Here is a 22,536-nt window from a genome sequence, read left to right as displayed (position 1 = left end):
GGATTGATTCAGTGACTGGGGTAATCGGGATGGGAGTGTCAGAGACAGTGCTATTGGCACAGGACAGAACAGAGTTGAGGGCTATTGTACATAGGGTCGCTATGAGCCACAAGCGACTCAATGGCATATTACAACAACATAAGCCAAACAGCTGTTGTCTACCTTGTTGTTGATATTGTTGTTAAGTGCCATCAATTCATAGATGACTCATAGCAACCTTATGAACGAACGACCTGAACACTTGTTTCTGCAAGTTCATAGGGTTTCAGCAGGCAAGCTATTTCAGAAGTGGATGCCACACCTGCTAACAAGCTTGTTTTAATTGGGGAGCTCCACTAAACACTGTCCACCATGGGCAACCAGGTCTGAGGGACACACACTAAAATTACCCATCTTTGGCTTGGTAGCATCACTTTCTGTCCACTAAGCCAACTGAGCTCTCTCAATGTTGTTGTTGTTAAGTGCTGTAGTTGTAGACAACTCATAGCGACCCTATGAATGAAATATTCTCCTTGGGCATTGCTGTTCTTTCCCTTTTTTATGATGTGAGTGGAAGTTTGCAGAGCAAACAGATTTTCCAATCAGGTGTTTTGCACATTTTCTTTTATGACATTAATTACAATACCCACATTTTAACCACATTTCTCTCAATTTCTCCCTGTTTTTATTAATCATTCTATTTTACCCTTTCCTATCATCTGAGCTTTATCACTGATCAAATGATACCATTTGGATGTATGGTTGATTGCTCCAAGAGATGAGTTCTTCTTTGGTATTATTGTCCACATAATTGTGTACTGCTGTTAGAACCAACCCATAGCTGACCCTCCAGCAGGTTTTCAGAGGCAATAAATCACACGGGAGGAGGTTGCCCATCTTTCTACCACAGAACAGCTGGTGGATTCGTAATTGTGTACCTTTGGATTGACAGCACAATCTCTTTTTGCTAAACCACCAGAGCTCTCTGTTTATATAATAGGGTCTGTCTAGTTTTGTTTGTTGTTGTTATGTGCCATTGAGTCAGCTACAACTCATGGTACAATAGCTCTGAATTCTGCTCTATCCTGAGTCAGTCTCACTATCTCTGATACACCTACTTTTCTTACCCTCATTATTGTGTCAATCCATCTGAACTGGGGTCTTCCTCTCCTGTGCTGTCTCTCTACCCTTCCAAGCATGATACTCTTTTCCAAAGACTAATCCCTTCTGGCAGCATGTCCAGAGTATGTTAGGTGGAGCTTCAGAATCCTTGCCTGCAAGGAGCAGCTTGGTTTTACCCTCTCTAGGACAGAACGATTTGTTTTCTTGGAAGTCCATGGTATGTTCAAGACTCTTCTCCCGCATCACAACTCAAAGGAAAAATTCTTCTTTTGTTATCTTTGTTCATTGTCCAGTTCTTTGATGTATAGCAAGTAACTGCGAAGACCATGGCCTGGACCAGGCGCACTTTAGTCTCTAGACTGACATCATTGCTCTTCAGTACTCTTGAGAGTTTCCCGACAGCAGATTTTCCCATTGTAATTTGTCTTTTGATTTCCAAGCTGCTGGTACCAAGAGTGTTGACTGTGGAGCCAAGCAAGCTGTAATTGTTAACACCTCAATCTCTTCTTCATCTATCATGGTGCTGCCGGTTTGCCCAGTGGTATGAATCTTTGTCTTGATATTGAGCTTCAATCTATATTGAAGACTACAGTCCCTCTGCAGCAAATGCTTCAGGCCCTCTTCAGTTTCAGCAAGTAAGATTATGTCATCTGAATAATGCAGTTTGTTGATGAGTATTGCTCTAATCCTGATGCCACATTCCTCCTCATAAAGTCCAGCCTCTCAAATTATCTGTTCTGCATACAGATTGAAAAGGTATGAAGACAGGACACATCCTTGACACACTCCTTTCCTGATTTTGAGCCATGCAGTGTTTCCTTGCTCTGTTCTGAGGACTCCTTCCTGATCCAAGAATAGGTTTTACCTGAGCCGCTGTGGTGAATTCTGTTATAGGTTTGAAGAGAGACTGTTGTTGATTGCCTTTGAGTTGAACACAACTCATAGAGACCCTACGAACAAAAGGCTTGAATCCCCTCTACAATTATCGACATTTATTAAAGTTCATAGGGTTTCCAGAGGCATTTTGTTTACAAAGTGGATGCCACTCCTGCCTCAGTCTCTGTGTGTATTCCAAGTAGTGGAATAGCTGGGTCATATGGCATTTCTATGTTCAGCTTTTTGAGAAAGCACCAAACTGCCTTCGATAGTGTACCATGTTACACTACCAGCAACAATGTATGAGTTCCTATCTCACCACATCCTCTCCAACATTTACTACTTGCTGCCCTGTTAAACTTTGTCACAGTTACTAGAGTGAGAAGGTACCTCATTGTGGTTTTGATTTGCATCTCTCTTATTGCCAGTCATTAAATTTTTGGGAGTTGGTTTTTATTCACCCCTTCGGGTTAGTTGTCCATCTAAGTTTACCATAGGAAGATAATTTTCATTACTATATGTCGTATTTAAGAAATATGAGAAAAGTAATGAGGGAGAAAAGTGCAACAATGAATGAATAGAAATCCAAAATCTCTGTAAATGTTCATTGAAATTAAAAAAAAAGAAAGAAATATATTTGAAAAAAGATATTGATACTTTTACAACCAGGAGAGGATAAAATAGATGAATGGGACCTTCTAAGACTTAAATCCTTATGTACATCCCATATTTTTCCAACAGGGTAAAAAGGGAAACCACAGATTGGGAAAAAAATATTTGGTAATGACATGTCTGACAAGGGACTTATATCTAGAATTTATAAAATTCTCGAGCACCACAACAAGATAAAGGTAAATACCTCAATTGAAAAATGGACACAGACACTTCACCAAAGAAGACATTCAGATGGCTAACAAGCTCATGAAGAAATGTTCAAAATCCCTAGCTCTAAGAGAGATGAAAATCAAAACAGCTATGAGATATCATCTCATCCCAGTCAGAATCGCAAAATTTTACGGAACAGCAAATATCAAATGCTGGCGAGGTTGTGGAGAAACAGGGAACACTTATTCACTGTTGGTGGGAGTGTAAAATGGTGCAACCACTATGGAAGGCTGTATGGCGCTTTCTCAAAAAGTTGCAAATAGAAATACCATTTAACCCAGCAATTCCACTACTGGGAATTTACCCTAAAGAAATCATAACCGCCACCCAAGCAGATATATACACACCCATGTTTATTGCAGCTTTGTTCACAATAGCAAAGAGCTGGAAACAACCCAGGTGCCCATCAACAAACAAGTGGATAGAGAAGCTGTGGTATATTCTCACAATGGAATACTATGCTGCGTTGAAAAACAAGGAACTCATGCAATATTATTCAAAATGGATGACCCTGGAGGACATTATGCTGAGTGAAATATCTCGGTCACAAAAGGACTAATATTGCATAGGGCCACTGTTGTAAAATGGGACTGGACTGACAGCAGAGTTGAGGGAAGACAGAAAAGGAGGGGAGGAATGATACATATTGCATTGAACACAAAGAATAACCTATAAGGGAAAGCAGATAAGATTAAATGTTGATTTCTCAGCAGAAATCATGTGGGCAAGAAGACAGTGGAATGACATATATTGAACACTCAAAGAACACAACTGTTAACCAAGAATATTGTACCCAGTGAAATTGTCTATAAAATATGAAGGAGAGATCAAGATTTTTTTTTTAACTATCTATTCCCAAGCCATAAATTTTTGGTTCTTTAGTTTAGTTTTTTTCTGGGCAACCTCTTCTTCTGGTTTGGGAACAATCTTTTCCTTTTCAGTAAAGATCATCTCAATATGGCAGGGAGAGCTCACGTAGAGTTTAATCAGACCATGAGCTCTGTATAATCGGCAGCACATCTTGGGATGCTCAAATACCAGAGAATCAACCTCTAAACCCTTAAGTTCAGCTTACTCTCTGCATTTTTAAGAACATGCAGGTAAAACTCACCATTCTTTTTGGGCCTCCAAAGCCAAACAGTGGAGTTGCTCGGGTACACCTACATGATCCACTATTTTAACGTCAGGATGGCACACACTATTTTGAGTTTTCAGAAGCAATAAATTACACAGGAAGAGATTGCCAACCCTAGTAGTTTGTTGTTACCAATAGTTTTTGTTGTCTCTAATTCTTGTACATTTCTCTGTCTTCTTTTTCTTAATAGCATTGCATTGATCATCCCCTTAATGTGTATTGCCTTTCCCTTCACCCAATTTAATACTTGTTTCTCATCTTTTAAAAAGCCCCTCAAACTCACTGCCATCACGTCAGAACCAATTCACAGCTGACCCTTCAAAGGCTGTAAACTCCAACTCCTTACCCTCTAGACTACCAGAACTCCATAGCCTCTTACCTAGTTAATGATTTGTCTTCCCTTCTTCTTCCCTCTCCTCCTCCTCTCCCTGGTAACCATCAAAGGTTTCTTCCTGTGTGTAAATATTTCCTTAACCTTTTACAATAGTGGTCTCATATACCATTTGTCCTTTTGTGATTGATTTCTTTTACTTAGCACAATGCCCTTTAGATTCATCCATGTTACGAGGTGTTTTGTAGACTTTTCCATTATTTGTTAAGATCACATAGTATTCCATGGTGTGTATGTACAATGATTGTCCATTGAAATGTCCATTGATGGACATTTGGGTTGTTTCCTCCTTTTTGCTGTTGTGATTAATGTTTCAGTGAACATGGATGTGCATATATCTGCTTGTATTACAGCTCTTATTTCTTTAGGGTATATAACTAGCAGTGGGATTGTTGGGTCAAATGGCATTTCTATTTCCAAATTTTTAAGGAAGTACCATCTTGTTTTCCCTAGTGGCTGTACGATTTTAAAGTCCCACCAACGGTGTATGAGAATTCCAATCTCTCCACACTCTTGCTAACACTTGTCTTTTAGAAATAAATACTACAAACAGTGTTAAAATATATCTGTATGTCTATGTGTTTTTGTTATGTGCCACTGAGTCAACTGTGACCCTATGCACAACAGCCCTATCCTGAGCCAGCCTCACTGACTCCGACACACCTACCACCATTACTCCAGTCACTGTGTCAATCCATCTCATCCAGTGTTTCTTTCTCCTGTGCTGTCCCTCCATCCTTCCAAGTGTAATGTCCTTCTCCAATGACTGGTCCCTCCTGGCAACATGCCCAAAGTATGTCAGACAGAGCTTCAAAATCCTTACCTCCAAAAAGCAACCTAGTTTCACCCTCTCCAGGACAGACATGCTTGTTCTCTTGGCAGTCTGTTCAACATTTTTCTCTAGTACCACAACTCAAAGGCATCAGATCTTTTCAATCTATATGTAGAACAGTTTGTGTGTAAGCTCCTAGCATCCAAATAGAAATAAAGATAGGATGTATAAAGATATTGACAACAACAGCCAATAGTAATGAAAACCTTTTCAAAAATATGAGGTATTCTAATAATGTCAGAACCAATTTAGGATGGAGGAACTATCTGTATATGAGACCAAATTGTCCAAAGCATGGCTGAGAATAAGGAGGTGGTGAGTAAGCTAATGGTGGTAAAAATATGGGGAGATACAGTGAGAATGATGATACAATGTGAAAAATGGAAGCAATGTCATTCAACTAAACACAAAGAAGTTGATAATGTGGTATATATATTCTGCTGTGTATATTTTCACTGAAGTTAACATTTAAAAAAATCACCTTAGCCTTGTCCCATTCTGGGGCTTTGGCATACACCCCTTGATCTCTCCGTTTATCAGTTTCCTCATCTACAAAATAAGAAATGTTCTAGTATCTTTCTCTGAGGGTTGTTTGTGAGATTTAATCCATGTAAAGTGCTTAGAGCAGTGCTTGGCACATAAATGTTTAACAAATGTTCTCTACACTTATTATTAGCCTCTGTGCCAGTTCTCCCTGCCAGAATCACATCTTCCCCTTCTTGCTACTCTGCATAAGTCCAGCCAAGCTCAATCTCCCCCTCCTCCATTCAAGTCTTCTTGCCATTCTCCTTTCTCTTGACCTCTATCACATCCACCAGTGACATCAGAACCATTTTGAGAGCAAGGACCCCAATATAAATGGCACTGAGTGAGCCACAGAATAACATCAAGCCCCCTTAGTGCAGCGACTTCCAAATGTTTTGGCTGCAAGGCACAGTAAGAAATATATTTTTCAATATGGCTAGTTTAGGTATCTATCTATTTATGGATACATAATTATTGCATATATTTCATGAAACAATATGTTCTTCTTGTTGTTGTTACGTGCTGTCGAGTCACCTGTGACTCATAGTGATCCTATGTACATTAGCTCTGAACTCTACTCTATCAAGAGCCAATCTTATCATCTCTAACAGACTTTAACCCATTTCTCCAGTCAGTGTGTCAATCCATCTCATCCTGGGTCTTCCTCTTTTGCACTGTCCCTCCACCCTTCCAAGCATGATGTCCCTCTCCAAGGACTAGTCCCTCTTGGCCATGTGCCGGAAGTACATGAGACGGAGCCTCAAAATCTTAGCCTTCAGGGAACAGCTAGGATTTACCTTTTCTAGGACAGATTTGTTTGTTCTCCTGGCAGTCCACAGTATGTTCAACACACTTCTCCAGACCACAACTCAAAGGCATTTATCTTTCATCTATCATATTTGGTCATTGTCCAGCTCTCTAATGCATAGCAAGTAATTGTGAAGATCATGGCCTGTATCAGGCACACTTTAGTCTCTAGACTGACATGATTGCTCTTTAGTACTCTAGAGATATCTCTGATAGCAGAATTTCTCAATGCAATTAATATTTTTATTTCTTGACTGCAAGTGCCAAGAGTGTTGATTGTAGAACCAAACAAGCTGAAGTTAACAGTCTTAATCCCTTTTCCATCTATCATGAAGCTGTCAATTGGCCCAGTGGTGAGACTTTTTGTTTTCTTGACGTTGAGCTTCAACCCTTGTTCAATTCTGTTGAGGTACAATCCTTGACCTCCTGGAGTAAAAAACTAAATATATTTGTTGTTGTATACTGTTGAATCAGAACTGACCCATAGCTGACCTTCTGGTGGGTTTTCAGAAGCAGTTAATCATACGCAAGGAGATTGCTTATCCTTCTCCCACGGAGTGGCTGGTGGCCTCAAACCATATTCCTTAGGGATTGCAGCACATCTTCTTGCTACTAGGCCACCAGAGCTCCCTATATACCTTTGTCGTTGTGTACCGTAGAGTCAGAACTGACCCATAGCTGACCTCCATTGGGTTTTCAGAGGCAGATAATTGCATGGGAGGAGATTGCCCATCCTTTTCCCATGGAGCACCTGGTGGATTTGAACCATGTGCCTTTGGAATTGCAGCACAGCCTCTTGCCACTAGGACACCAGAACTCCCTTATATACCTTTAGTATATGTAATTCATTTATATTTGCAACCCATTTTGTTGAATGCTACTTAAAATCCTGTTGTCAACTGATTTCAAGCTCTGTCAATGGCTTGAAAAAAAAAAGCCCCCTGTTTTGAAAAACTCTGAGTCAAGAATGATTTGGAATCTTCCCTCCTTTTCTATAAGACCTATGCAGGATGACACTAAGGCCTTCAGAGGCTTTAACTCCTGAGAAGAATGGAGGTTAAAGGCTGACAAAATGAAAATGGAATCAAGAGGGGCTGCAACAGCAAGCATGTGGAGGGTCAAGGGGGACATAAGATGGGAAAGGCAGGCTTATACCCAGTAGGAAAAGGCTTTGACTGCCATCTAAAGGAGCTTGGGCATTTTCTATTTGCAACTGGGAATCAATTTAAGCAGAGGTGAACTACGCTCAGTTCTGTGTTTTTAAGCAGAGGTGAACTATGCTCAGTTCTGTGTTTTATAAAGATCACCAGGACAGCTATGCTGTTGCTGCTGATGCTGCTGTTGTTATGTGCTGTTGAGTTGAAAGCAATTTATAACTGACTCTCCAGAGGGTTTTCAGAGTCAAGAGAAGAGACATGACAGAAGATTGCCCATCTTTCTCCTGCAGAGCAGCTGGTGGATCCAAACCTTGTGCCTTTGGATCGGTACTGCAACTCCTTATCCAGTAGGCTACCAGAACTCTCTTGGAAGTGATGAAGAGAATGTTTTGGAAAGGCCAAGTTGAAGACAGTGAAACCTGCCAGAAGGCTGCTTCATGCAAGAAGATGATGAGGCCAAACATAAAAAAAAAAAATAGCTGGGTGGGTGGGAAGGATGAAGATGATAAATGCGATAAATGGGCAAGACTAAATTAATGAGATTTGGTGGTTGACACATTTCCAGCTTGAGTGACTGAGTCAACATGATAGTGTTATTGAGGTGGGTACTGGATGCTAAAAGAACAAACAAAATCTGTCATAGAAGAAATGCAGCCAGAGTCCTCCTTAGAAGCAAGTACTTCCTCTCATTTTGGGGGCATGTTGTTAGGAGGGACCAGTTCCCGGGGAGGGGGGAGGTGTGGGGGTGGTGGAATTATGTTTGGTGAAGTGGAAGATTTGTGAGAAAAAGATTGATGGTAGCTGCAACAATGGACTTAAGTACAGCAGAAATTTTGATAATTGGGCAGTAGTTTGTTGTGCTGAACATAGGGTCACTGTGAACCATAACTGACTCAAAGGCACTTAATAACAATAGAAGAGGTTTATGAAGGATAAAAACCGTGTCATTTTTGTATGGGTGGCTTAGGAGTAGGGAGTTGTGCTGCCAACTCAAAGACAGGTGGTTTGAATCCACTAGCTGCTCCTCAGGAGATATACGGCTTATATTCTCCTGTGTGATTTGCAGCCCCTGGAAACCATTAGAGGGTTAGCTATGAGCTGGTTCCAACTTAACATAAAACAACAACAATGGAAAAACATTAGGCTGGAAATATGTTGTTAGGAGCCACTGAGTTAATTCCAACTCACAGTGGTCCTATAAAAAACAGACCAAAAATAGAAAGAAAGAAAGAAAGAAAGAAAGAAAGAAAGAAAGAAAGAAAGAAAGAAAGAAAGAAAGAAAGAAAGAAAGAAAGAAAGAAATTATATTGTATCCTTCCTACTAAAAACAAGAACAAAAAACCCCAAAAATTAAAAAACAGACCAAAAGCTCACCGTGTCCTGCATTATCCTCACAATCTCCACTGTACTCAAGTCGATTGTTGTAGTGACTGTGCAAATCCATCTTCTTGAGGGTCTTCCTCTACTTTTCTACTCTCTATTCGGAATATGATGTACTTCTTCAGAGATTGATCCCTCTTGATAACGTGTCCAAAGCATGTGACACAAAGTCTCACCATCCTTGCTTCTAAAGAGCAGCCTGGTTGTACGTCCTCCAAAACAGACTCTTGGCACCCTGTGGTTTAATCAGTACTCTCCTCTAACAGCACAATATAAAGACATGCATTTTTCTTTGTTCATCCTTATTCATTATCCAACTTTCAAACAAGCAATTTAAAATATCATGGTTTGGATCAGGTGCACCTTAGTCTTTAATCTGACATCCTTGCTCTATAGCACTTTGGAGAGATAATTGACTGCAGATTTTCCCAATGCAATACATCTTTTGATTTCTTGATTGCTGCTATCATTGATGTTGATTGCAGATCCAAGTAAAATGAAATTCTTGACAATGTCAATCTTTTCCCTATGTGCTTTGATGTTGTCTACTGGTCCAGCGGTGAGGATTTTTGTTTTCTTGAGGTTGAGATGCAATCCATATCAAAGGCTGTAGACTTTTAACTTCTTCAGTAAGTGCTTTAAGTCCTCTTTACAGTCAGCCAGTAAGGTTGTATCATCTACACAACTCAGGTTGTTGATGAGTCTTCCTCCAATTCCTTACACCATATATAATTCAGCTCTTTGAATTGTTTGCTCAGTATACAAGTTGAATAGGTATAGTGAAAGAATACAACCTTAATGCACCCTTTTGATGATTTTTTTTCATTGTGTTTCCCATAGTCTTTCATTCACATTGTGTTTCATATGGTCAACCCTATACATTGTGTCTTATAAAATTAATTACCACTGATCTACTGAAGATTATCCAAAAATGACTGGAACAGCACATCAGCACAGAACTGCCAGAAGTCCAGGCTGGGTTTAGAAGGGTCCTGGTACTACAGATATTTTAGCTGATGTTAGATGGATCTTAGCTGAAAGCAGGGAGTACCAGAGGAATGTCTATCTGTGTTTCATTGACTATGCAAAGGCATCTGACTGTGTGGATCATAACAAACTGTGGCTGACTCTGAGAAGAATGGGAATCCCAGAACACTTGATCATGCTAATGAGAAGCCTATACTTGAACCAAGAGGCAGTCATCAGAACAGAACAAGGAAACACCGCATGGTTCAAAATTGGGAAGGGCGTATGCCAGGGATGTGTCCTGTCTCCATACCTTTACAACCTGTATGCAGAACAGATTATCCAGGAGGCTAGGCTCTATGAGGGGAAATGCAGGGTTAAGATTGGTGAAAGATCTATCTCTGTTATGCAGGTGACACAACCCTGCTTGCTGAAACTGAGGAGGACCTGAAGCGCTTGCTGCAGAGGGTCAAGGACTGCAGCTTCCAATATGGATTGAGGCTCAATGTCAAGAAGACAAAGATTCTCACCACTGGACCAATTGGCAGCATCAGGATGGTGGTGAAGAGATTGAGATTGTTCATAGCCGTAGTTTCCTTAGCCCCACAGTCAACATTCTTGGCACCAGTAGCCAGGAAATTAAAAGATGTATTGCCATGGGAAAGTCTGCTGTCAGGGACCTCTCCAAGGTACTGAAGAGCAATGGTGTCACTCTGGAGACTAAGGTGCATCTGATACAGGCTACAGTCTTTGCAATCACTTGTTATGCATCAGAGAGTTAGCCAATGACTAAGGAGGATAGAAGGAGAATTGATGCCTTTGAGCTGTGGTGCTGGAGAAGAGTATTGAATGTACACTGGACTTCCAAGAAAACAAACAGATTTGTCCTGGATAGGGTTAAACCGGGTGGCTCCTTGGAGGCAAGGATTCTGAGGCTTCGTCTGACATACTTTGGACATGTTGCCAGGAGGGAGAGGTCCTTGGAGAGGGACATCATGCTTGGGCGGGTGGAGGGACGGCGCAGGAGGGGAAGGCCCTCTATGAGGTGGATTGATTCAGTGACTGGGATAATCGGCATGGGTGTGTCAGAGACAGTGCGATTGGTACAGGACAGAGCAGAGTTTAGGGCTGTTGTACATAGGGTCGCTATGAGTCACAAGCGACTTGACGGCCTATAACAACAACCACCATTGATCTATGCTCACTATTCCCCATCTTTTCAGATCTCCACTGGATCTTCATGTCTTCTTTTTTTCTGTTACAAGGATGACTTCTTACTCTATGTGTAGGTGTCACATGAGCACAATTAAGTGTTCTGAAATTCCTATTCTTCTCAGCATCATCTATAACTTATTATGATCCACTCCATATAGTCGAAAGCTTTTGCATAGCAAATAAAGCACAATTAAACATCTTTTTGGTATTCTCTCCTTTTAGTCCAAATACATCTGACATCAGCATTGGTATCCTTTCTCCTGGATATGCATCTGATAAACACTGTGGGACTGACATAGAAGAGATTTCACCAAGTGAGACATTAAGGAAACAAAATAGAACCCATTATCACAATCAGTGAAGAAAAATAAAGAGAACATTTTATCACCAAAAAGTTTAGGAAGGCCATAAGCTTATGAAAAAACTCTATTATATTGCTGTTTCTCTCGTTTCACTGTGAACCACTGAAAATATTGTTGCAAATCAGCCTGATTTGTGAATTGTAGTTGGAGAACCCCTGATTGGAGGAATGGACAAGGAATACAATTTCAGATGTGAGTTCTTGGCTGACCAGAGTTCAAAGACATTGTTGAATTTGGCAGTTAGGAGGCCATTGGTGACCTGTGGCAATGCCCTTTCCCTGCAATGACGGGGCTGGAGCCTAAATGCTGTTAATTTAGGTGTGAATGGAAACTTGGGAAAAGTCTAGAATGTAGATTCAACTTACAACACAACTGAAGGCAAAGGAAAAAAAAGAGAGGGGGAAGGAGTTGTGGTTGTTATTATGTGTCATCAAGTTGAGTAGACTCACTGTGGAGGAAGGAGAGAGAGAGAGAGAGAGCAGCCTGAGGGAGTGGGTTGGGACAGGAGAGAACACATCTGGAGAAGGAATGTGTTTATTTTATTGGATAAAAGAAGCAGGCATTTTATAAGCTGAAAAGAAAGAACTGGTATAGATAAGGTGAATTTTCTTGACGAGAAGAGACATAATGCCTGGCTTATAGAGGAAAGTATCTGAGGCCAAGGACCAGGACCAGTGATTAGCCTTTAACAAGAGGGGTACCTTGTTTCCAGAGAAGGGAGGGCTGGAGGGGAAGGAAATTGGAGAAGCTGGCCAATTTGTGGGGGCAAGTCGCTGAGGTAATTCATGCTTGAAGGTCTCTGTTTTCTCAGGGAAGTTCAAGGAGAGAGGGGTGAGGCTGCAGGGAGTAGGGTGGGGCAGTAACAAGGGAGAGAGCCAGAGGAAATTTGGAATGCGGGCCAAGGAAATGGAGGCTGGGAATGGGCACCTGACAAGGGAAACAGGCCCAGAGATAACTGAAGGGGTATGGAGCCAAATGAGGTTGTCTGAATCTTGACTTTATCTTCCCTAGGGCAAGTCTTGTCACCCTCACTGGGCTGTTAGTAGCATCTTGAGCTGTTATTAGTGTCTTGTGGCAGTTCCTACAGCACCTCCCTCTTTCAGGTCCATTCTCTTGGATTCCAAGTCTGACCCAGAACAGGCAAGGGTCCTTCAAGGTAATCACTGACAAAATGCAGATGCACTCTAGGGATTTTAGAGGGAACAGAGGCAGGATCAAACTTATCCTCATGGAAAGTTCTGCATTTTGATTGATCCAGATCTTTCCTGCTACACGGCAGGCCACTTGCTTCCTTTTCTGTGCTAAGTGCTTCCTGTTCTGTGCTCAGTGCCAAGGGAAACAGCCAGGCTCCCACTTTTTGTTGAGCAATGCTTGCAGGCCTTAAATCCTGCAGGCTGGGTTGGGATAGGAATGCTGGTGACATAGTGCATAATGTAGCTGGCTGCTAACCAGGAAACTCAGCCATTCGAATCTACCACCCCCAGTGTGGCAGAAAGATAAGTAGTCTCCTCTCACAAAGACTGTAGCCTTAGCACTGACTCAATGACAGTATTTGATTTTTTGTTCTGGAAGTGGTTTGAAGTGGTGCACAAGAGCTGAACAAGGCTTTGGTGGCAGGAAAAAGATCCAGGTGTGTAGCCATGGGGAGAGGATGGCTGGCGGGGACGGGGCTTTCCTGGGCTTTAGCAGAACCTGGGAGCTAAGTACAAAAAGAACCCTGAGGTCTGCTGCTCAATGGAGTAAGAGGACAAGATAGTTCTGAACATGAAGGGCTGTGGCTGACTGACCACTAACACAAGATGGGAGGTGGCGGTGGGAGGAGTGGTCAGCATGAGTTCTGGGGTCATGTGAAGTGTTTCCCCTCTTCCTCATTTCCCTCTTCCCTCCTGCTTCTTGATCCCCTAGAGGTCACCAAAATAGTATGGTGTGGCAATAGATCTATTGCCAGCCCAGAAGTGTCTCTTCTCCATCTCTTTCTAACCCTGTCTCCTCAGCCTGACTCCTTTCTCTCAGCTTCTTTCTTCATTTTAGCCAGTGTAAACCAACCCTCATCTCCTGGAGGTCGCTCAGTCAATCAGAGATCCTCAGAGACTGATAGATGCTTACACTTCCCTGAAGCCCCCTCTTTCCTACCCTGTCCCTAGGATTTCCCTCTTTAGGACCCAGCTACACTTACACAATTCAGGAATCTAGTTCTTGCCCCAATTCAAAGCACATTTCTCTGCACTTATTTCACCATATATAATAAACCTTTGTTTGTTGAGGGCCAATACAGGGCCTGAATGTTGTGTTAGGTGGTAGCTGGCTGTTAGATAACTTTCCTTTGCCCCTCTATTTGTAACTCACAAGTTTGTTCTCTCTAGGTTTGCTCCCTTTCCTATAGGTAACCTTAACTCTGAGTTTTACTCCAGAATTGACCCTGAACCCAGTGCCAGTGACAAAAAGGAAATACAACTGACAGCTAAAGAAGCAAAGGAGGATGGAGCCTCTGGGTTCAACCAGCCACCCCCACTGGACCCACCTGGAAAAACATTTTGCAGTCCAGAGGGGAGCAAATTACAGGAAAATATCTTCTAACAGAACAAGAAGGCAAGTAGCCTTAACCCAAGATCGCCAGTAAGGTGATAAAGTGTCCTCCCTTTCCCCCTTCACATCAATGCCCCTGTTCTGCATGAAGAAGCCAGAGAGTCGGCATCTAGTTCCCAAATCAGTATGACAGTTGATTTGACTACCATTGGAAAATTCTTGTCATTTTCCTGTAGCATCTGGTCCCCACTGGATCACTTTCATTTCCTTCACCTGCTCCCCCCACCAACCAATTTCTGCAGCTCTGCAACTGCATCCCCGCTCATCCTCACCCTTCTGCCCCCAACCATCAACTCCTTGTACCCCCAATTAAAAAAAATGTTTAAAAAATTAAAAAAAAGTTACAGAGAAAAAAAAAGAAAACTTTCCTTTGTTTGAGCCACACCATGTCTTTCTGTAGCTTCCACCTATGCGCCCTCAGTCCTGCCCTTTGAAATCACACAGGACAAGTAAAATTTCATCACATTTCTCAGATATTTGAAAAAGACAGGCAATTGTTCCAAGAATCTTCTCTTTTCATTGGATAAGCATGTCTTTGTTTCTTTTTTGTTTTACTTTTTATAACCCACAATAATTCATTGTGAATTTTAAACATTTTTTTAATTTTCCTTTTTTAAGTATAGTACAAGTGGAAGTCATAAAGCAAATTAATTCTTCATTCAACCATGAACTTTTTGCTCAGGAACATTATTTTCAATACTCACAATTAAGTTGTCCCATTCCCACTCCCTCCCTGTAATTCTAATTTCCATTAATCCTTCTATCCCTTTCTGAGTTTTCCCTTTCTTTAGTAATATTGTGCTGATCACCCCTTTATTGTGTGTTGCCTTTTCCTTAACTCATCTTAATATGTGTCTATAATTTATCTAAGGACCTCTGGGATGGCCTAGGGGTAAGGAGTTGTGCTGCCAAAGGCACACAGTTTGAATCCGCCAGCTTCTCCCAGGAGAAAGACAGATAATCTCCTCTTGGCTGATTTACAGCACCTGAAAACCTGCTGTAGGGTCAGCTACGAGTCAGTTCCAACTCAGTGGCACATAATAGCAATGATTTAGCTATTTACTAATTTTTACTTTCCTCTACTCCCGTCTGGTAACCACTCAAGAATGATTCTAATCTGTGTGTAAACCTTTTCTTAGCTTTTTATAACCATTGTCTTATAGTTGTCCTTATGTTGCTGATTTATTATGCTTATCATAATAAACTCTCATTATGAGAATTTTTAGATACTCATTCACTCATTCTGGTGAATGAGCTCTTGAGAACTCTGGTGAGGAAGTCTGCAGGGAGGTTCTTTGCTAATCCAAAGGTGGCATCTCTCCGGCAGTTCAAATCCACCAGCAGCGCCACAAGAGAAAGGTGAGCAACCTCTTCCTATGTGATTTACAGCCTCTGAAAACCTTCTGGAGGATCAGCTATGGGTTCCAACTCAACAGCAATAAGTTTTATGAGTTTGGTTGGGTTTTTTTTGTTTGTTTTTTGTTTTTGTTTTTTACTGTTTAAAAAATTCACTCACTCAACTGGGCCATTGAGCATCCCCCAGCAGAAAGGGGCCCCCTGCCCCAGCAGACAGACGTTCACTACCACGTACTGTGGAGCTGATCCTGACTTGATGACCTACCAGTGTTACTACAGATCACCTTCACCTTTGATGGCATTTACAGACTAAAGGCTCTAAGTCTTTACTGGAGGACACCACCTATCTTTCTCTTAAGGAGTGGACAGTGGAACAGATCCTTTTGAAGAGATTCAGCTGGCCACTCACAAGCTTGTACAGAAGCAGGAAGTGGAGCGGTGACTCTGGACTGTGCTGTGCCAGTGGCCTTGATGGTGGATGATGCTTTAACGGCACCGTGAAGCATAGACGTGTAGGCCCATTACCAGCTGCTTTGGATAGATTCCGGTGGAGAGGGGTTTGAGAGAAGCGCAGGCTGTCCTAGATGCAGGTTGGGGGCAGTGGTTCAGTGTCTTGGTGGCTTAAATGATGTGTAGGCAGCATTTAAACGCTAGGAGGAATGACTGAGGAGTTTCCTCTCTGTTAAGACTGTTTTCCAACAAAAGAGGATAATTGAACTAGGAGGGACAACCCCTTCGGTTAATTAACTTGAATTAGAAACTGAACAGTCATAGGAGAAATCATGCAGGAAGCGATTTTTAGAAGTTACCTAGACAGAAAAAATGGGAAAGTATCTCATATTTGTCTCGTTGTTGTGTACCATCGAGTCAGAACCGACCCATAGTTGACCCTCCAGCATGTTTTCAGAGGCAGTTAATCTCAGGGGAGGAGATTGCCCATCTTTCTCCTGCAGAGCAGCTGGTGGCCTTGAACATGCCTTTGGGATTGCAGTGCAGCTTCTTGCCATTAGGCCACCAGAGCTCTCTATATTTGTCTTGAATTGGATTGTGTTAATTTGTAGAGTCCACAAATTCCTCAGCTCCATCCTATACAGAAGACGCCCTGGTGGCATGGTTGTTAAAGTGTTCAGCCGCCGACTAAATGCCTGATGGTCTGAACCCACTAGCAATAGAGAGGTGAGGCAGTCTGCTCCTGTATAGGTTCACAGCCTTGGGAAACCTGTCCTGCAGGGTCTCTGGAAGTCCGAATTGCCTCGACAGCAGTGAGTGATACCATATATGTGCTTCCTCTGCCTGCTGATAGGCCACAATGAACAGAAAAGAGGAAGCCCTTCAAGGAGATGGACTGACATAGCAGCTGGGGGGTGGGAGGCAGCATCTGACACAGCAACCAGGGTCTTGTCCTGTTGGTCATGGGGTTGCTGTGAGTTGGAAACACGTCGATGGCACCTGACAACAATGACTGCTCGGACTGGTTCAGAACTCTTCGCAGCCCAGTGTGACTGCAGTTTCACAAGTATCCTCTTTACAGACTCTCCTTCAGAATGAATGAGGCCGCATTCATACGACAGGGTCAAGACTTTGGCATGGCTTTTAGAGACAAAATTCAGCACACAGTGCACTCTGATAATGCATTGCTTTCCCCTTCTCCAAACTTGCTGTTACGTAACTTTGTGGTCCTTTTTTAGCTGTTGTTGCCGTGTACCGTAGAGTCGGAAAGAACCCATAGCTGACCCTCCGGCAGGTTTTCTGAGGCAGTTAATCTCATGGGAGATTGCCCATCCTTCTCCCAGAGAGCAGCTTGTGGATTTGAACTGTATGCCTTCCGGATTGCAGTTTTGTGTCTGTAGATGACATAATATGGCACAGCACTTACAAAGATCCTTGAGTAAATTCAAACCAACCAAACAAACAAAAATTCCCTCACTTACCACTGGTTCTAACTCATAGCAACCCTCCATCAGGTTTCCAAGGCTGTAAATCCCATGAGAGGAGACTGCCCATCTTTCTCTAATAGAACTGCTGTTGATTCCAACCTCCAGGGACATGCAGAGTTCCTGAGTAACCAGTCATGTTATTAGGTGCCATTGAGCTCACTACTACTCATAGGAACCCTATGAACAATGGATCTGAACCTTTCCCTGTCCTGCACCATACTCATTATCTCTAATATACTCGAGTACATTGTTACAGTTACTATGTCAATCCCTCTTGGTGAGGGTCTTCCTCTCTTTCACTGACTCTCCACCTTTCTAAGCATTAATTATGCCTTTTTCCAAAGACTAGCCCCTCTTGGTAACATGCCCAAAGTATGTGACACAGATTCCTCATCCTTGCCTCAAAGGCAAACTCTGTTTTGCTCTTGTTTTGCAAACTCTGGTTGCTCTTTCAATAAGAAAGGGTTTTGGGGTGTTTGGTTTTTTCCTGTTTTGCAGTCCATAGGATATGCAGTACTCTTCTCCAACCTCTCCAACTCAAAAGCATCATCTTCTGTCATCCTTAACCATCGTCCAACTTTCAGATTCAAAGGAAGCAACTGAAAAGATCACTGCTTAAACCAAGTGCATCTTAGTCTTTAAACTGATATTGTTGCTCCTTAGCACCTTGGAGGGGTTCTCCACAGCAGATCAGAGGAAGAGTCATCAACAACCTGCACTGTGCAGATGACACAACCTTGCTTACTGAAAGCAAGGACAGGAGGACTTGAAATACTTGTGGAAGATCAAAGACTACAACCTTCAATGTGAACTACATCTCAAAATGTCAAGAAAACAAAAATTCTCACCACTTGACCGATACACAACATCATGATATTTAGAGAAAAGATTGAAATTGTCGACAATTTCCTCTTTCTTGGATCCACAATCAACACCCTCGGTACCAGCAGTCAGGAAATCAGGAGACATGTCACATTAGGGAAACCAATCTTATAAGGTCAAAATAGCAGGATTTGCCTAAAGGTAAAGTCCAGAAGACAGGAAGAGGTAGGACAGAAGGATTAACGGAAATGAGAATTACAAGGAGGAAGTGGGTAAAGTGTTGTTACATTGTGGATATTACATATTATTAACATGATAAAACAAAATGTGTATTAATGATTTAATGAAAAATCAATGTTTCATAAATATTGACTTAAATCACAATAAAGAAGAGAAAATTTAGAAAAGCACAAAGACATAAATATCCATCACACTCCTCCTACTCCTAGCATCAATCACTCTTTATATTCTCTAAACTTCTTTTTTTCTTACCCAAATGGAATAATTGCATAAATATTTAGTTGCCATTTTCTGTCTTAGAGTCGGAATCAACTTATGGCTGACGATCAAGTGGGTTTTCAGAGGCTATAAATAGCACAGGAGGAGATGGATTATTTTTTTCCCTCAGAGAAACTGGTGGATTTGAACCTCCTGCCTTTAGCTTGGCAGCACAACTCCAAAGCGTCTTTTTTCCTCTACTCTTCAGTATATTCAATATGTTTTCCCTTAAACATGCCAATTTTAACTCAACTATTTTAACTCTTCAATTATTTATTTAATTGGCCTTCTAACATGAGGCATTTAGGCCATCTCCATATTTCTTTGTGACTAAAAGTATCCACAGTGGGCTGGATTTTGAAATGTGGTCAAAGCTAGATGAACAGAGAAAAGGAGAGGAAGCCCTTGAATTAAAAAAAAAATCATAGTATTTGGTCATCTGTTGTTTTTTGGGGGGTGTTTCTCTCTCTCTCTCCATTCTCTGTGTTGATAATTATACTTCCAAGAGCATGATTGTGAGTGTCTGGTTAACATTTGGTTGTGAGAATGTACCTAATTAGTTTAACTGCTCTCTTACTATTGGGCATTGAGGTAATTTCTAATTTTTTATGATTATCAACTACACTGTGATCAATATCCAAGAAGCTAAGTCTGTGCTGGATGCTGAGGTCAGGAGGCCAATTTGCAAGACCTCTAAAGCTTAAGGAACTGGTCAGTAAGTGGTAACTAGAAGCTTTTTTGGCACTGGCCCAGAGGGCTGACTAAGGCCAAGGATGGTGTTGGAACCTCCGGGCTTGCCTGGGGTCAGTACCCATTTACCCAGCCCCAGTCACAGAGTGTTCAGGATGGCATGGCCATTTGAGACCACTGGGCCAGCACCTTCTCACACTTGGGGAAACTGACGCCCAGGGGCTAGGACAACAGCTTAGTGACTAGCCATAGCTCCTCTTCCCCACCCCCACCCCTGTGCCCTGGCTCCTGCATTTGAAGCTGAGAGTCCTGAGATATGGAATCTGAATCAGGTCCTATGAAAACCCTTCCTGCCTTTGGTGGCTGAGGCTGAAGGGAGGGGGTGTTGAACAGAAGATTTAATTAACATCTCCCCCCACAGGCAACTGGTCCTTTTTACCCCCACCCCATTCCACTAAAAGCAAATACAGAACTTTCTCTTTTTTTTCTTCTAATCTAGGTGATGGGCACTCACCAGGTATCAATGGCTCCTGGCAAATCTACTTGGGGCTTGAAATATCCTGAGTCTCTCACTCTCCTCAGACAGGCGACAGTCCCTTCTGTCTATCCAATCCTCTGCCCCCCAACGACCTTCTGTGGTTTGGGGTGATAATGAGCCCCCCCTCTTTTCCCCACTGCAGCACTGCTGCTGCCTGGGGAATTCTCACAAATGGTGTCTGATTTGTCCCTTCTGTGTTTTCCTTTCTAACTCGGAGGTAAAGAAAGCCCCTCACCCCCCAGGGACACCCTGTTTATTCAACTGGGAGAGATTTCACACCCAGGAACCTGGCTTCCCCTCCCTAAGCTCCTTCCCTAAATCGGCATCCCTCCCCTCACCCAGAGCCCCCTCCCCCCACTGCCTGAATAATTTATGATCCAGTCAAGGCTTATAAAAGGGTCTCCTAGGAAAGGCCAAAAGATTGCAGGAGGTTCTGAGAAATAGGAGGCCTCACAGCCTGCCTGGCCTTAACACCCTGAGGATGGACTCTGTTAATCCTTCCACTGCTGCTTCTGCCTCATCCCTGATCCTAGCTCCAGCCCCAGCCCAGGGCCTCCTTGCATTCCCTGGCTTGTTAAATCCATCGCCCCCTCTCTCTGGACAAGAAGTTCTCAGGAGTGGAAGGTGAGTAAAATCTGCCTTATGGCAAACGTGACCTCGGATTTGGGGGTGCTCTTTGGAGAGGAAGGAAATTGAAGTGTCTAGGGTAACCTTGTTCTCTACTAAGGGGAAGAATTCTGAGATCTCACAGCTCACAGAGAGTGTCTTCCTCCAAAGGTCTGGCTGGAATATCTCACCAGCCTTTCACCTCTCTAATCCTTCTAGGTGGTAGGTCTGGATTTAGGGAGCATTGCCAAAGCTGAAGGTCAAGCAGCTAGGTCCTCTTAGGAAAGGCTGCTTAGCCTCTAAGGGCTAAGAGGAGAGCTGAGAAACCTGGGTCTAATACTACCTGCAACTGGGAAGGGGGAGAAGAAAAAGGAGGACCAAAGTCCAAAGCCCGGAATAGCCACTGATCTCTTTCCTAATCACCCCAGATTCCCATTTTGCCTTTTGGACCTCTGTAAGTCTAGCGGGACAGCAGGAGGACCAGTACTATATCTGGCTCCTTTCCTCACCCTCCAGGAAGATAGCAGGGCTGTGAGCTCTGCTCCAGGAGGAGGGAGGAGAAGAGAGTGCAAGATATTTAACATTTACCTAACCAAGCCTTCACTGATCCATTTAAACATTTACTAAGGAATTGTAAGTATCAGACCACAGGCTGGGTGTTGGGAATTCAGATCTGCTCACATGTTAACTCCTTGCCCTAAGAAACTTAAATGCAAGCAAACAATTACAATAGGAACAAGGAGAACTTGTTGCAGAAGCTGAGAGGTGGGGCATTCATCGCACCTGAGCTCAGGGGAGGAGTGAGCCAGGACTTTTTGGAGTATATGGTAGCTGGAACCATGCTTTCTGGAGGCCTCTTTTGTTCTCTTTGGTGGCCCCAGTTCCAAAATCTTCTTCCACTCATGAGTCTTTCCTCTTTGTCCTAGAGGACTTCCTTTTTGGAGGCCCTGGCTGTCTACAAATGACCTCCCAAGACAGGTGAGGAAAGTCATGGAGTTGGTGAGTTTGCACCCCATTACATTTGGTCCGGTGTTCAAACAGCTATGTGCATTCACAACACACCAGGTTCCTTCCTAGAGGGATTTAGACCTCTGGTTTCTGTGACAATTTGAAATATGAAAAGACAGAGACTCAGGAGGAAAGGGATTGGGGCCAAGGTCATAACTAGTCTGCAGTGGATTTGGTGCTAGACCCTTTGTCTCCAAGTGCCCAGCCCCAGCATTCTTTCTCCTCAATCTTTGATACTCCAGTACAACTCTGCACTAGACTCACCCACTGCCTTCCAGTCGATTGCAATTCTTAATCCACACCCTCATTGGGTTTTCAAGGCTGTACATCTTTAAGGGAGAAAACTCCCCATCTCTACCTCAGTGTTGGGTGGAATCAAACTCCCGATTTTTGGGTTAGCAATCCTATACATTATTCACTAGACCACTCAGTATAGCTCCTTGAACTCTTCTCTGGACAGTCTCTTAAAAATATTTTGGTATAAATAAATTCTTTCATTGGAGTATATTTTACCAAGAAAGATTTTTTTAAATTCCAAAATATTTAAATCTAACGGTGGGGGGGGGTGTTGAGAGGGAGGAAAATGTGCAACAATGAATGAATCCAAGTTGTCTATAAACTTTCATCAAAACCAAACCAAACCAAACAAACTGTTCATTTTAAAAGAAAGCATCCCTTTGAATGTAGAAAAAAACCAAAAACTATTTTGGAATAGAGCAGAGGGGCGAGGATGGGTGGGAAGGGGGGTAGCTTAATCATAGGGACGCACAATTTGATGGCTGGAAGGAGGGGTGGGTAAAGGAAAGAGGAAAGATCCGGTGTGAAAAACAATGTATACGGACTTTGTAAGCAAACCAGTACAA

General features: G+C 42.5%; 1 protein-coding gene across 1 annotated transcript in view; it reads left to right on the top strand.

Moving 5' to 3' along the window:
• Positions 1 to 17,032: 17,032 nt before the first annotated feature.
• The window catches only part of RIPPLY1 (ripply transcriptional repressor 1), a 6,658-nt gene continuing 1,154 nt past the window's right edge, over positions 17,033 to 22,536 (top strand). The window contains exons 1-2 of the mRNA XM_006889942.1: positions 17,033 to 17,090; positions 21,573 to 21,664. Of these exons, the coding sequence (XP_006890004.1) occupies positions 17,033 to 17,090; positions 21,573 to 21,664 (150 nt within the window). The remainder of the gene's footprint in view (positions 17,091 to 21,572; positions 21,665 to 22,536) is intronic.

Source organism: Elephantulus edwardii, unplaced genomic scaffold (assembly GCF_000299155.1).
Source record: "Elephantulus edwardii isolate Elephantulus edwardi_28Jun2011 unplaced genomic scaffold, EleEdw1.0 scaffold00083, whole genome shotgun sequence".
NCBI lineage: Eukaryota > Metazoa > Chordata > Mammalia > Macroscelidea > Macroscelididae > Elephantulus > Elephantulus edwardii.
Note: the sequence above shows the minus strand (reverse complement) of the source record. Positions and strands in the feature narration are given on the sequence as shown.